This window comes from Dendrobates tinctorius, unplaced genomic scaffold, assembly GCF_039654945.1.
Source record: "Dendrobates tinctorius isolate UK_male_01 unplaced genomic scaffold, ASM3965494v1 ptg000073l, whole genome shotgun sequence".
Taxonomy (NCBI): domain Eukaryota; kingdom Metazoa; phylum Chordata; class Amphibia; order Anura; family Dendrobatidae; genus Dendrobates; species Dendrobates tinctorius.
The window spans coordinates 16960638-16974623 of NW_027361741.1; the positions used below are offsets into that span (position 1 = coordinate 16960638).

General features: G+C 44.1%; 1 protein-coding gene across 5 annotated transcripts in view; it reads left to right on the top strand.

Moving 5' to 3' along the window:
- CRYBA4 (crystallin beta A4) overlaps nucleotides 1-13986 on the top strand; it is a 143655-nt gene that overhangs the window by 77529 nt on the left and 52140 nt on the right. For 4 of the 5 annotated variants that reach the window (XM_073582676.1, XM_073582677.1, XM_073582679.1 and 1 more), the window contains one exon: nucleotides 12966-13016. In XM_073582676.1, the coding sequence (XP_073438777.1) occupies nucleotides 12978-13016 (39 nt within the window). In that variant the 5' untranslated portion in view covers nucleotides 12966-12977. Of the gene's footprint in view, nucleotides 1-6219; nucleotides 6827-12965; nucleotides 13017-13986 lie in introns of those variants that run through there. The other variant, XM_073582680.1, reaches the window with a different exon arrangement.

Consider the following 13986-nt stretch of genomic DNA (forward strand, 5'->3'; position numbering starts at 1 on the left):
GCTCCGCTCCGTACACCTCGTACACACGCGGCTCCGCTCCGTACACCTCGTACACACGCGGCTCCGCTCCGTACACCTCGTACACACGCGGCTCCGCTCCGTACACCTCGTACACACGCGGCTCCGCTCCGTACACCTCGTACACACGCGGCTCCGCTCCGTACACCTCGTACACACGCGGCTCCGCTCCGTACACCTCGTACACACGCGGCTCCGCTCCGTACACCTCGTACACACGCGGCTCCGCTCCGTACACCTCGTACACACGCGGCTCCGCTCCGTACACCTCGTACACACGCGGCTCCGCTCCGTACACCTCGTACACACGCGGCTCCGCTCCGTACACCTCGTACACACGCGGCTCCGCTCCGTACACCTCGTACACACGCGGCTCCGCTCCGTACACCTCGTACACACGCGGCTCCGCTCCGTACACCTCGTACACACGCGGCTCCGCTCCGTACACCCTGTAAACCCCTCCTGACCCCACAAATACACTTTCCTCATCCAGCATCATGACGACCAGCACAGCAGAGTCCTGCACACACCGAGGGCTGTGCACACAGGACCTGTGATGAGGTCACAGGAGGGGAGGAGTCAGGGGGGTCACATGATCGGGGGCCTCGGATATAGGCTGACTCCTCCCCTCCTGTGACCTCATCATAGGTCCTGTGCGCACAGAGAATCCCAGCGACGTCATTGCTGGGATTTATCAGTGAGGGGCTGCGATGGCTGGTGGCCCTCTCTGTGAGGGCGAGGATGGGGTCTGTGCATGGGGGGCATGGCAGCTCAGTGCAAAGCTGGAAAAATAAGCTCCCACCCGCGTCGGTTGGGAGGTATACGTTAGCCGCCCTGCAGGGGCCCCCTGGAGGCTCTGGGCCCCGGTGCAGCTGCAAAGGTTGTCCTGCACAGGATGTCCGCCCATGAGTTTGACCTCAAAGTGACCGCCCTGCACTTCCTCATTCTAGCTTGGAGATGTTGCAGATCAGTCACTGTGTTGTTCTGCTGCGGATCTGCTGGGCCTTGTGATGCCACAGACTTTATGAAGACTGTGCAGTCACTGAGGCTGCTGCTGAAAAAAGACAGAAGTTCCTGATCCGTTCATGCCCTGTTCTTGTGCCTTGCTTTTTCCTAATCCAACCTAATGTAGTCTACACAACTTACATATTCTAACCTGATGCCCTCTACACAATTCACATATGCCAAAATGCGACGCCCGGCTAAAGCCGGGGGTACTCAGTACCGGGCAGGTCAGTTCTTCAGGGGATGTCATGACAGCAATGGGCATGCAATAAAATGAAAGGGGAAAAGTTTATAGGGTATGAAGTCGTGACGCCACCCATGGTGTTCGGCAATAAGAAGATGGCCGACGCTGCGATCCACTGGGGAGGTTGGTGACGCAGCAGAGATGTTACAGCTCTCCACGGGTAGAGCTAGGCCCCAGGGCAATAAATCTGAGGACACAGCAGGGTGCAGTCTTTACACTTTTACTCATGGTCTTTCAAGTTACAATCACCAGCCGGGTTGCTGTGTCCTCCGGGTTGGTGGTCATGCCAGCTCGCAGGTAATTTGGGGTACACTTTGCCAGAACCCCCTTCTTATCTTCCTTCTCTGGTTGTCTCTCTGCACTGGCTCCCTCCTCTCCTGCCCTGCCCCTCACACAAAGTGTCCCAAGCCAGTAGCCTCGTATCCTGTCGGGCGATGATCTCCTGGTCCCCTTGACCCTATATGGCTGCCTTTACAGCGAATGTGTGTGGATTTGGCTGTCACACATACAGATACTTCAGCCTCCGGTTTTCTAGCTGAGTCCTGCAGTCTCTCCACTAGTCTGGGGCCACTCCTCTCACTCTGCTCTAGTCTTGGGATGAGCTCACTCCTTCAGACCCTTCCACAAACTGTCTTCTCTTCCTGACCCCTCCTCCAACTGACTTCTGTTTCCATGACAACTCTCCAGTATCAACTGTCAGCTTTCTCTCCAGCTGTCCTAGCATTATCTAGTTCCTCCACCCACACCCTCTACCTAGTTCCTCCCTGGCCTAGAGAGGTGTTGTGTTGGGTACTAATGTGTGTGGGTCCTGGGTAGTGCCCCCTCCTTACCCGAGAGTGGGGTACCACACCTCTGGCTGAGGTGCAGTACCTCTGTGGCAAAAATATTATGAAATTCACACACTAGGAAAATAGATCGATTTCGGTATGTCTTATGTGGGGGCTTTACACTCTTTGGCACCTCAAAGGGTTCTGCAAATGCATCATGGTGCCCGTAAACAATTCCATTAAAGTCTGTGTTCCAAAACATCACTCGCTCTTTTTTTAGATCGGCAGTGTGTCTAAACTGTATTTTCCTACCACATACTGGGTATCGGCATACTCAGGAGAATTGCACAACACATTTAGGGATCTTTTTTTTGTTGTGGGAAAAATCAAATTTTTTCTTTTTCACGGTTGAACTTTGTTAAATTTTGTGAAGCAACTGTGGGTTTAAAGTGCTCACCACACATCTAGATAAATTCCTTGAGGGGTCCAGTTTTCAAATTGGGTCCCATGTGAGAGGCTTCCACTGTTTAGGCACATCAAGGGCTTTCCAAACCCGAAAAGGCACTGGCAGACCATTCCATCAAAGTCTGCCCTCCAAAATGTCACTCCTTCCTTTTGCAGCTCAGCGATGTGTCCAAAAAGTTGATTTCCCTCACATATGGGGTATTAGCATACTCAGAAGAAATAACACAACAAATTTTGGGGTCATTTTCCTCCTGTTACCCTTGTGAAAATAAAAAGAATTGGGGCTAAAACATTTTTTGTGGGAAAAATGTGTTTTTCTTATTTTCACGGCTCATTGTTATAAAATTCTGTGAAGCACCTGGGGGTTGAAGGTTCTCACCACACATCTAGACAAATTCATTGAGGGGATGGGTGGGTTCACCTATTGGAGTTTTAGGCCGGGGTCACACTAGCGAGGAATATGGATGAGTGAGAGGCGCTAAAAGCACGCATTACACATGGACAAATGATTCTCTATGGGGCAGCTCCAATGAGCCGTATATTTCTCGTCTGTATTCTTTGGTCCGTGCCAATCGCAGCATGCTGCGATTGTCAGCATACTACGCCCGTAATACGCCAATGCAAGTCTATGGGTGCGCAAAAAATACGGATTACACACGGACCACACATGTGACTTGCGAGAAATACGCACCCGGTGTCTTTTAGAAAAGCCGGCAATTCAGTGCGCTATACAGTAAACTCACACTGACAGGTTTAATAAAGAGAGAAAGAATAGATATAGACACATAGAATATATATATATATATATATATATACATACATGTCATTGTGACAAACATATATACAGTGGGGGAAAAAAAGTATTTAGTCAGTCAGCAATAGTGCAAGTTCCACCACTTAAAAAGATGAGAGGCGTCTGTAATTTACATCATAGGTAGACCTCAACTATGGGAGACAAACTGAGAAAAAAAAATCCAGAAAATCACATTGTCTGTTTTTTTTTTTTCATTTTATTTGCATATTATGGTGGAAAATAAGTATTTGGTCAGAAACAAAATTTCATCTCAATACTTTGTGATATATCCTTTGTTGGCAATGACAGAGGTCAAACGTTTTCTGTAAGTCTTCACAAGGTTGCCACACACTGTTGTTGGTATGTTGGCCCATTCCTCCATGCAGATCTCCTCTAGAGCAGTGATGTTTTTGGCTTTTCGCTTGGCAACACGGACTTTCAACTCCCTCCAAAGGTTTTCTATAGGGTTGAGATCTGGAGACTGGCTAGGCCACTCCAGGACCTTGAAATGCTTATTACGAAGCCACTCCTTCGTTGCCCTGGCGGTGTGCTTTGGATCATTGTCATGTTGAAAGACCCAGCCATGTTTCATCTTCAATGCCCTTGCTGATGGAAGGAAGTTTGCACTCAAAATCTCACGATACATGGCCCCATTCATTCTTTCATGTACCCGGATCAGTCGTCCTGGCCCCTTTGCAGAGAAACAGCCCCAAAGCATGATGTTTCCACCACCATGCTTTACAGTAGGTATGGTGTTTGATGGATGCAACTCAGTATTCTTTTTCCTCCAAACACGACAAGTTGTGTTTCTACCAAACAGTTCCAGTTTGGTTTCATCAGACCATAGGACATTCTCCCAAAACTCCTCTGGATCATCCAAATGCTCTCTAGCAAACTTCAGACGGGCCCGGACATGTACAGGCTTAAGCAGTGGGACACGTCTGGCACTGCAGGATCTGAGTCCATGGTGGCGTAGTGTGTTACTTATGGTAGGCCTTGTTACATTGGTCCCAGCTCTCTGCAGTTCATTCACTAGGTCCCCCCGCGTGGTTCTGGGATTTTTGCTCACCGTTCTTGTGATCATTCTGACCCCACGGGGTGGGATTTTGCGTGGAGCACCAGATCGAGGGAGATTATCAGTGGTCTTGTATGTCTTCCATTTTCTAATTATTGCTCCCACAGTTGATTTCTTCACTCCAAGCTGGTTGGCTATTGCAGATTCAGTCTTCCCAGCCTGGTGCAGGGCTACAATTTTGTTTCTGGTGTCCTTTGACAGTTCTTTGGTCTTCACCATAGTGGAGTTTGGAGTCAGACTGTTTGAGGGTGTGCACAGGTGTCTTTTTATACTGATAACAAGTTTAAACAGGTGCCATTACTACAGGTAATGAGTGGAGGAAAGAGGAGACTCTTAAAGAAGAAGTTACAGGTCTGTGAGAGCCAGAAATCTTGATTGCTTGTTTCTGACCAAATACTTATTTTCCACCATAATATGCAAATAAAATGAAAAAAAAAACAGACAATGTGATTTTCTGGATTTTTTTTTCTCAGTTTGTCTCCCATAGTTGAGGTCTACCTATGATGTAAATTACAGACGCCTCTCATCTTTTTAAGTGGTGGAACTTGCACTATTGCTGACTGACTAAATACTTTTTTTCCTCACTGTATATATTTATATTTCACAGAGTTCTTCATAGCAGAATAGCCGCTAATTAAATTGCCGGGTTCTATCAAATCCTTCCCCAACCCGACATGAAATGACACATGGTTTACATTCAGTAAACCATTTCATTTCATGTTTTTTTTATATGTCCTTGACTAATAATTAGATGCGGGTTTGTGTGCAAAATTTGGGAGTTGTAGTTGTTATTTTAAGGGGTTAATTTGTTAAAAAATGCGTGGGCTTCCCTTTGCCCTATATTGGTGGCGAGTGGGTTAATCTAACAAAGGGTTAATGGCACCATTCGATTGTAAGGTGTCATTAACCCTTTGTTAGATTAACCCATTCGCCACCGCTACAGGGCAATGGGAAGCCTTTATAACACCTTTATACATAGTGGTGTCGCACATAGTCTTTAGTAAGAATGGTTTTTGTTGCTTGGCATTCTGTGTAATAATAATTTTTATATTTAGTAGGTATTTCCCTCATGCCATGTTCAGCAATTTTGACACTTTTTATACAATCACCTATTTTCCTTTTTACACTGTCAATAATTTTATCCATTTTGCAAGGTCACTTTTACCACTTTAACCCCTTAGCCTTAGTGACCAAGCCAATTTTTACCTTAATGACCATGCCAAATTTTTGAATTCTGACCAGTGTCACTTTATGTGGTTATAACTCTGGAACGCTTCAACGAATCCCACTGATTCAAAGATTGTTTTTTTTTTTCATGACTTATTGTACTTCATGACTGTGGAAAAATTTCTTCAATATGATAGCACCAATCGTGGGGATTGCTGCAGGGTGTCAGCTCTCACATACAGCTGACACCCGCACCTGATCGCAACGACGTTCAGGTACTGCGGTTTGTGGGAACGCAGTTCCCTCAGCGCTGTTCATATATGGCACATGTCAGGAATGGGTTAAACACTTTTTTTTGTAAAATTGAAGGGAAAAAAAACCTTTGTTAATGTGTGTATGTATAAAGTCGTGTATCAGTGTATGGCCAGGTTTTTACACCATATTTTTGGTCCATGTGCTGTCTGTGAAAAAGCAGTTAGCTCAGACCAATGTTATTCTTTTGGGCTGTCCAGATATATTCTTTTCACATGGACTGCACATAAAAAGATGAGCGACACCTTACCAAGTCTATGGGAGCGCAAAAAATTCAGACTCCATATGGATCAAGCATACAGCATCCGATTCTTACAGATAAATTGCAATTCTTTAGCAAAGGAAACTGTACTGGGTCTTGTAAATTTTAATAACAGCTGATGTATAAAAACAGATGCCATACGCATTGCATGTGGATGACAAATCGTTTTTACGGGTGATTTTTTTTTATGCCTATGTGAACTTAGTCTATGAAAGATAAAAGTTGTGATTTGTTCTTAAAAGGATACTGGTCCGGTGCTGGCATTTCTAGACATTTACATGTATGGTATAAATACAGGCATCTGGAAAGGAAGAAGTTGTCACATTTAAGATCGCTATATAAAACCTACAGAACTGAATAATTGATCATGCGATACTTTGCTGTTACTGCAGTGTCTGGTCAGACATTTTATTTACTGCATTATTTATAATTTATACATTGAAATGATATCCGGTTATCTTGTTGCAATCATATATAGGTCCTGTTAACCTAAATCCTGATGTGCTAGCATTTCTATACATTACTACCTCCTCTATAGATTACATTCATTGTCCAGGCCACAAAACGCCTGAATTGGGCCTCCCTGCATGTGCTGACGGTGGAATTTCATGAAAGCTGCCTCTATGTGTCTGCGGCTCATTCAGCAGGCTATATAAACCCCACCAGATATTCCACTAGTCATGTTGCCTCCGGACTGCCAGCTGCTTGATCTCGGAAGGTAAGGTCTATGTACTGCTAATCATCAACCATAATCTTCTCATGGGCCATACTATTTCTTACTCATAAGACTAGAGTAGCTCGGCTTCACCTCTAGTGTCTTTCAGTCTTAAAAAAAGTAATGTGGACTTGCTTAACTTTTTCTGCAAATATTCTTTAGCTTAAAATATTTAGTAGCTCAAAGGCAAGTCTATAAGAACATGGTGAGTAATGAGCTTGGACGATAGTGAGACCAATGGAGCATACTAGGAAATGGACCTCGGAGAGCACTTCACAATGGACTGTGCCTTTCATGCCAGCTGGTGTCTATGGCAATAATGAAATACAAAACACATATTTGGGACATGTAGACTATTACTGACTAATGTGTATTGCTATTTGCAAGGACTACATCAGTTTACATCAGTCCATAGTGAAGCAGCAATAGTACAATCAGTCCAATAGTACAATCAGTCCAATAGTACAATCAGATCCAATAGTACGATCAGTCAATAGACAAGCAGTACACTCAGTCCAAGGGAAAGCAGCAATAGTGCAATCAGTTCATAGGCAAGCAGCAGTAGTAAAATCAGTTCATAGTTAAGCTGCAATAGTACAATCAGTCCATAGGGAAGCGGCAATACTACTATTGTGCTATTGATGCTTGCCAATTGACTGATTGTAGAATAAGTCCATAGGCAAGTATCAATAGCACAGTCAGTGCATAGGCAAGCAGCAGTAGTACAATCAGTCCATAGGCAAGCAGCAATAGTAAATTAGTCCATCGGCAAGTAGCAATAGTAAAATGAGTCCATAGGCAAGCAGCAATAGTAAAATTAGTACGTAGGCAAGCAGCAGTAGTACAATCAGTCCATAGGCAAGCAGCAGTAGTACAATCAGTCCATAGGCAAACAGCAGTAGTACATTCAGTCCATGGGCAAGCAGCAGTAGTACATTCAGTCCATGGGCAAGCAGCAGTAGTACATTCAGTCCATGGGCAAGCAGCAGTAGTACATTCAGTCCACGGGCAAGCAGCAGTAGTAAAATCAGTCCATAGGCAAGCAGCAGTAGTACAATCAGTCCATAGGAAAACAGCAATAGTACAATGAGTCCATAGGCAAGTAGCAATAGTAAAATGAGTCCATAGGCAAGCAGCAATAGTACAATCAGTCCACAGGAAATAAGTAATAGTACAATCAGTGCACAGGAAATAAGTAATAGTACAACCAGTCCATAGGCAAGCAGTAATAATACAAACAGTCCATAGGCAAGCAGTAAAAAGTAAAAAAATAATTATTACTAATATTCTTTTACATAAATACTTAAAACGAAAATAGATAACAATAATAAAGGCCATCCTTGTTTAACACTAGATAATGCATTGGCCACCAAAAATGTTACTGTCTAGCGAGTCTGAAATATCAATAACCATAATAATGCGCAAACTAGTTTGGTAGAATGACATTGAGTAGATAAAACTGGCATCAGGCAATGTTTCCGGCTGTATCCATTTTAAGTCAGTTCTTTGGGGCAGATTCATTGGTATATCAATCACGTTCTCAATTCAGTCAAATTACACGGCCCAGACAAACATTTTGACATGAGGAATAGCCAAATTTGCTCGAGTACAGATGACAGAATGTACTTACAGCAACGGATCTGTCAACTGCTCAAAATATGAGTTTCTCCATGATTTTATAGCTTTCGTCAGGACACAAATGCGGCACTTATGTATCACAGACTCCTTTCACATTGGAGGGAGCTACGTAACGTAAAATCTAAACTGGGGTCGAGTCTGATAAATGATTATAAAATACAAGTATTATATTTCTCATTATGGGGAGAAAACATTGATCTAATCTACAACAAGGTCACTGATGTTTTACATTTGTGTGTGATATTCACTTAATGCACCCGGTTATGCTATTATTTATTACATGATGTCGGCAATGGTACTGTCATCCTTTCCCCATTTTCTACCACTTTGCTAAATGTTTCACGCCTAAGCTATTAAAAAAGCTGTTCCAAAAGTTTAAAAGATGAAATCTACTCTACGTAAATGTGTGCTACAGGATTAAATGCTAAATATAGTAAAAATCCTATATAACAATTTTTTTCCTGAAATTATTACCGTATGCAAGAAAGTTTCTGACTATTATTTGCAATACTCCAATTGGATATGGAGACCTCACCTACAGAAATATATTGATTATGCACAGTGAGCCCATAGAAACAGAAAAATGGTGGAAGAAGTTAAAAATACAAGAAAAGTCTATAGAAACTTAATATAGATGACTTGCTGGGGAGGACAAGAATTAAAGGTTTATGTATTACAAAAGAGCAGAGTCTCGAATAAAATAAAAAGGGTCTTACAGCAAATACCCGACCATACACATTCTGAGCAAGGGGGCACTGAACATAGCAGCAGATCGCATGGCCCCTATGAGTCTTGTGAGTCGGGTTGTGAAGTTTTCTTGCCAGACGGCATTGCTCCCCACCCCCACCAGTCGTCACAATTTTAACGGTATCTGTATCCCCAGACTGAAGCTATCATTGAATATAATGGCGTAATTGAGCCATCGACTCCCTGTCAACCATTCAGCCTCTCCGTCCGAGTCTCAGCACAGCAGGCACGATGATGTCATTAGATTATTCCTGCTAAACGGAGCCTCAGTCTACATGATGCACCATTGAGGCAGGACTTAATATCAGTACTTGTACAATGCAGTATGTGGGGGCCATAATGCTATGTATGGGGGGCTGTGAGTGTCCTCATACTGTGTGTTGGAGAGCTATGAGGATATCATACCTTGTGGGGAGCACTTTAGGGTCATCATAGTGTGTTGAGACTGTAGGATTATACTATACTGCGTTGAGAGTCATCGTGGGGACATCATACTGTGATGGGGCACAGTGGCAGAGTTGTATTGTGTGTGCTGGTCATCATATTTTGTATATGGGAACTATAGGGCCAAATTTTGTAAGTGAATTCATTGTATCTGGGAGGCATTTTTGAGGTGCATTAGAATCTATGGAGGTCACAAAAAGGGTATTTTAGAGGGAGAGAAAACTGAGAGGCATCAATACTGGGGAAATTACTTTGTATGTGCTGCAGTGAGCCCATCTACTGTGCCAAATATTTTTTTTCATATCTGTCAGCAGGTTTTTCATGTGTAAACTAAAGACATCATAGGGTAGGGGTTAAAATACAGACTTCAACAATGTACCAGATGTCAGGTTGTGTGCTGTTTACTTACACTGAAGATTTTATCACCTAGTGATTATCATTGCTTTCACTACTTGGTGCGTGGGAACTCTTCCAAGAGGGCCGCTTGTGATAAACAGCTCACTGTCTATAGACTATGTACCCACAGAGCCTGGTGTGAGCAGGGTTTACTTTATCAGCTCTGCTGCATTGCTAAATCTAAAAACTCTGATTGTGTCAGAACCTCTGGACCCAGTAAACTAAGTGATACATCGTTAGATTTGCCTGCATCATGTTGTTCTCAGATGAGGTAGCAAAAACCCGCTGACAAAATCCCTTTAAGGGTGGGAGAAGAGGGAGGAGAACCCAATTAAGACTATGCTAAGGGGACCCATCATTTCTATGTATAACCCAGATCTGAGGCATCAAGAAATTGATGCCTTTTATCCTAATCTCATCTTTTCTAAAGAAACAGGCAGTATGACCTGACTGGTTCTTCCTGAGAGACGCTCCTTTGCTCACATTACAGTTCCAATGGCAAAGTTATCTTTATCAATCATAGAAAACAAGACGTTTGCCAGTTTGAGCTGGGGCCTCCTCTCCATAACATCTGCCTGGTCTGCCTTTTTGATATATACCGTATTTTTCGGACTATAAGACGCACCTAGGTGTTAGAGGAGGAAACTAGGAAAAAAAAAACTGAAGCAAAAATGTGGTCAATTCTGTACTTAATATCCCCTATCCTGGTAAATATGGTCCCCTCATCCCTTTCCTGGTATGCATGGCACCCTTATCCCTATCCTGATATGCATAGCCTCCCTCATACCTATCCTGGTATGCAAGCATCCTCATCCCTATCCTGGTAGGAATGGTCCCCCTCATCCTTATCCTGGCAGGAATGATCACCGTCTTCCCTATACTGGTATGCAGGGTCCCCATCTCGCCCAAGTATGTATGGCCCCATCCCTATCCTGGTATGAAGGGCTCCATCATTAACGGTATGATAAACCCCATCCCAGTCCTGGTATGCATGGCCCCATCCTTATCCTGGTATGATTGGCCCCATCCCAGTCCTGGTATGCATGATCCCATCCTTATCCTGGTATGATTGGCCCCATCCTTATCCTGGTATGCATGGCCCCATCCCGGTCCTGGTATGAATGGGCCCATCCTTATCCTGGTATGATTGGCCCCATCTCAGTCCTGGTATGCATGATCCCATCCTTATCCTGGTTTGATTGGCCCCATCCTTATCCTGGTATGCATGGCCCCATCCCAGTCCTGGTATGCATGGCCCCATCCCAGTCCTGGTATGCATGGCCCCATCCTGGTATGCATGGTTCCACCCTTATCCTGGTATGACTGACCCCATCATGGTCTTGGTATGCATGTCTCCATCCTTATTCTGGTATGATTGGCCCCATCCTTATCCTGGTATAATTGGCCCCATCCCGGTCCTGGTATGCATGGTCCCATCCTTATCCTGGTATGATTGGCCCCATCTCAGTCCTGGTATGCATGATCCCATCCTTATCCTGGTTTGATTGGCCCCATCCTTATCCTGGTATGCATGGCCCCATCCCAGTCCTGGTATGCATGGCCCCATCCTGGTCCTGGTATGCATGGTTCCACCCTTATCCTGGTATGACTGACCCCATCATGGTCTTGGTATGCATGGCTCCATCCTTATTCTGGTATGATTGGCCCCATCCTTATCCTGGTATAATTGGCCCCATCCCGGTCCTGGTATGCATGGTCCCATCCTTGCATACCACTTTACTGTGAAATCATATATTATATATTGGCTATAGTTTGGACCTTCTTTTCGAGTTAAGAGACAAATAAATAATTTAAGTAATCCAATATATCAACTTTCACACTTGTTGGGAGAAAAGAGCATTGTTGAGATTTAATATTACTTGTTATATCATGTCTTGTGTGCTTTATTTATATATGCATGCTCTTATTCCACCTGCCCACCCTCTCCATTTTGGTGTTTTTCAATTGTTTTTATCATGTACTGTATTTGGCCTTCCTGGCATTTGTTTGATTATTAAAAGTCCCTTTTGCATATCCACATCTGGCTGTGAGTGCGCTTTTTCTGTGCTTCTTTTTCTTTTTTTTTTTTCCTTAAAAAATGCAGTTATGTCATGATATATATAGCGTGCTAAAGTACATTCCACATATATTCCATCTAATTAATTTATCCACAAATATTTTTGAAAAGCTTGATGAAGTTGAGTTTCAATGCTCTTTTCATTTGGTGTTGGTGCTGTGTGGCGGCCATCGTTGTTGTGGAGTTGTTTTGGTTTTGTGCTGGTGGGGCGGCGTGGTCTGGCGTCATGGGGACTCAGTCTTGCAGCATGGGCTCTGTGAGGCACCAGGCCGCCTGCCTTGACGGTGCATTGTCTCTGCGGTGGTGGTCGGCACACGGTTCCCCTCTGCTAGGGAGATAGGGACCCATTAAGACGTTTGCCGTGAACGTGGCAGTGGGCTTCATACAGTCTGATCAGAATGTTAAACTAAGAATCTCATGTTCAGTTATATATATTTTCTCCTAGCGGCACATCTTTAAAACATTGTAAATATCTGGTTTCTGATAAATTATTATGTTGAGAATAATTGTTCTTAGTTGTTTTTGCTTAGAGACACAATAAGAAGCAGTGATGCCAGATTGATTATTTAATGCAATGGCTGGCATACTGAGTGGGCTCTTAAGTGCAGTCATCCGGGATTCCTTCTGCATACTTTCCAATACAAGCACCATTAACCGAGCACTGCCAAAAGATACTAGGCCAACAAAATCCTCTTATTCATTAATTCCTTTAATTGACTTAGAACCATGTGAGAACATGATTACTAAATGGTCACACTCATTATACCCTGCTATTTATTGCATAACATTGAATTATAATTATTTTTAAGCATTCTAAATGTTGTCTATTTATTCCTACAGGACACAGTCAATATGACTCAACACTGTACTAAATTCGCTGGACATTGGAAGGTAATGAGTTTTCATATGCAACAAACATGTCCAAAGCAAAGTGCCATAACCAATTTGTATGGGTAAAGATTAAAGTTAAAAATGCAACTTAAATATCAAAAAACTGACCGCCACTTCTGGAGCGCCCCACAGGGCCTTAGGTTACTCGGTACCGGGCCAGTCAGGATCTTTAAAGGGGATGTCACAGTGGCAATGACCCGGTCCGTGGCCCTGGGCATCCAGTAAAAAAACAGAGGAAAGTTATATGGTGTTTAATTGTGACACCACCCGTGGTGTTTGGCGGTTTAGGTGACACAGCAAAGATGGTTCAGCTCCCCACGGGTAGAGCGGGGCCCTAGGTCAAATATATTTGAGTGTTCAGATGGTGGTTAACGTTGGGGTGCAGAGGAAAAGTGAAGGACACAGAGAGGTGCAGTTTTCTTTACCTTTTACTTGAACGTAAATGCAATCTGGGGTACCACATACAGATGATGGATTGAGTCCGGCTCGCCTGGAGGCATTCAGAGGATCCACCCTGCCAGGTGGGGTTGGGGACCTTCCTTCTGCGCTGTTTTCGGGTCCCTGCTGCTTGTAGCTAAGCTGCGGCCCTCTCCTGCGTGATGATTGCTAACCTGTATGGCTGACAACGTGAGCCTATATCACGGGCACTGTCTTGTTCACTGTCAGCCCCGGGCTCTTGGTCTGCTGCCTTGCCTTCAGGTGTTCAGTGTGGCCAAGGAACTTGCAGTCCCCTGCACTCCAGATTTGGCTGTCAGGGCGTACAGCTCCTGCCCAGCCAAGGACTCTGGTGTCCCTTTTATCAGCGCTTTGCTCTGGGGTCAACTATATGTAATTTTAGTTCCCCGGAGCCCCTTGTCTCTGCTCCTGTCCCTTCCCTCTCCGCAGATAAACTCCAACTGTCTTGTCATGAGCTCCAACTGCTGTCGTTTCCATGACAACTCTCTTGTTTACTCTCTCAGCTGTCTACTTA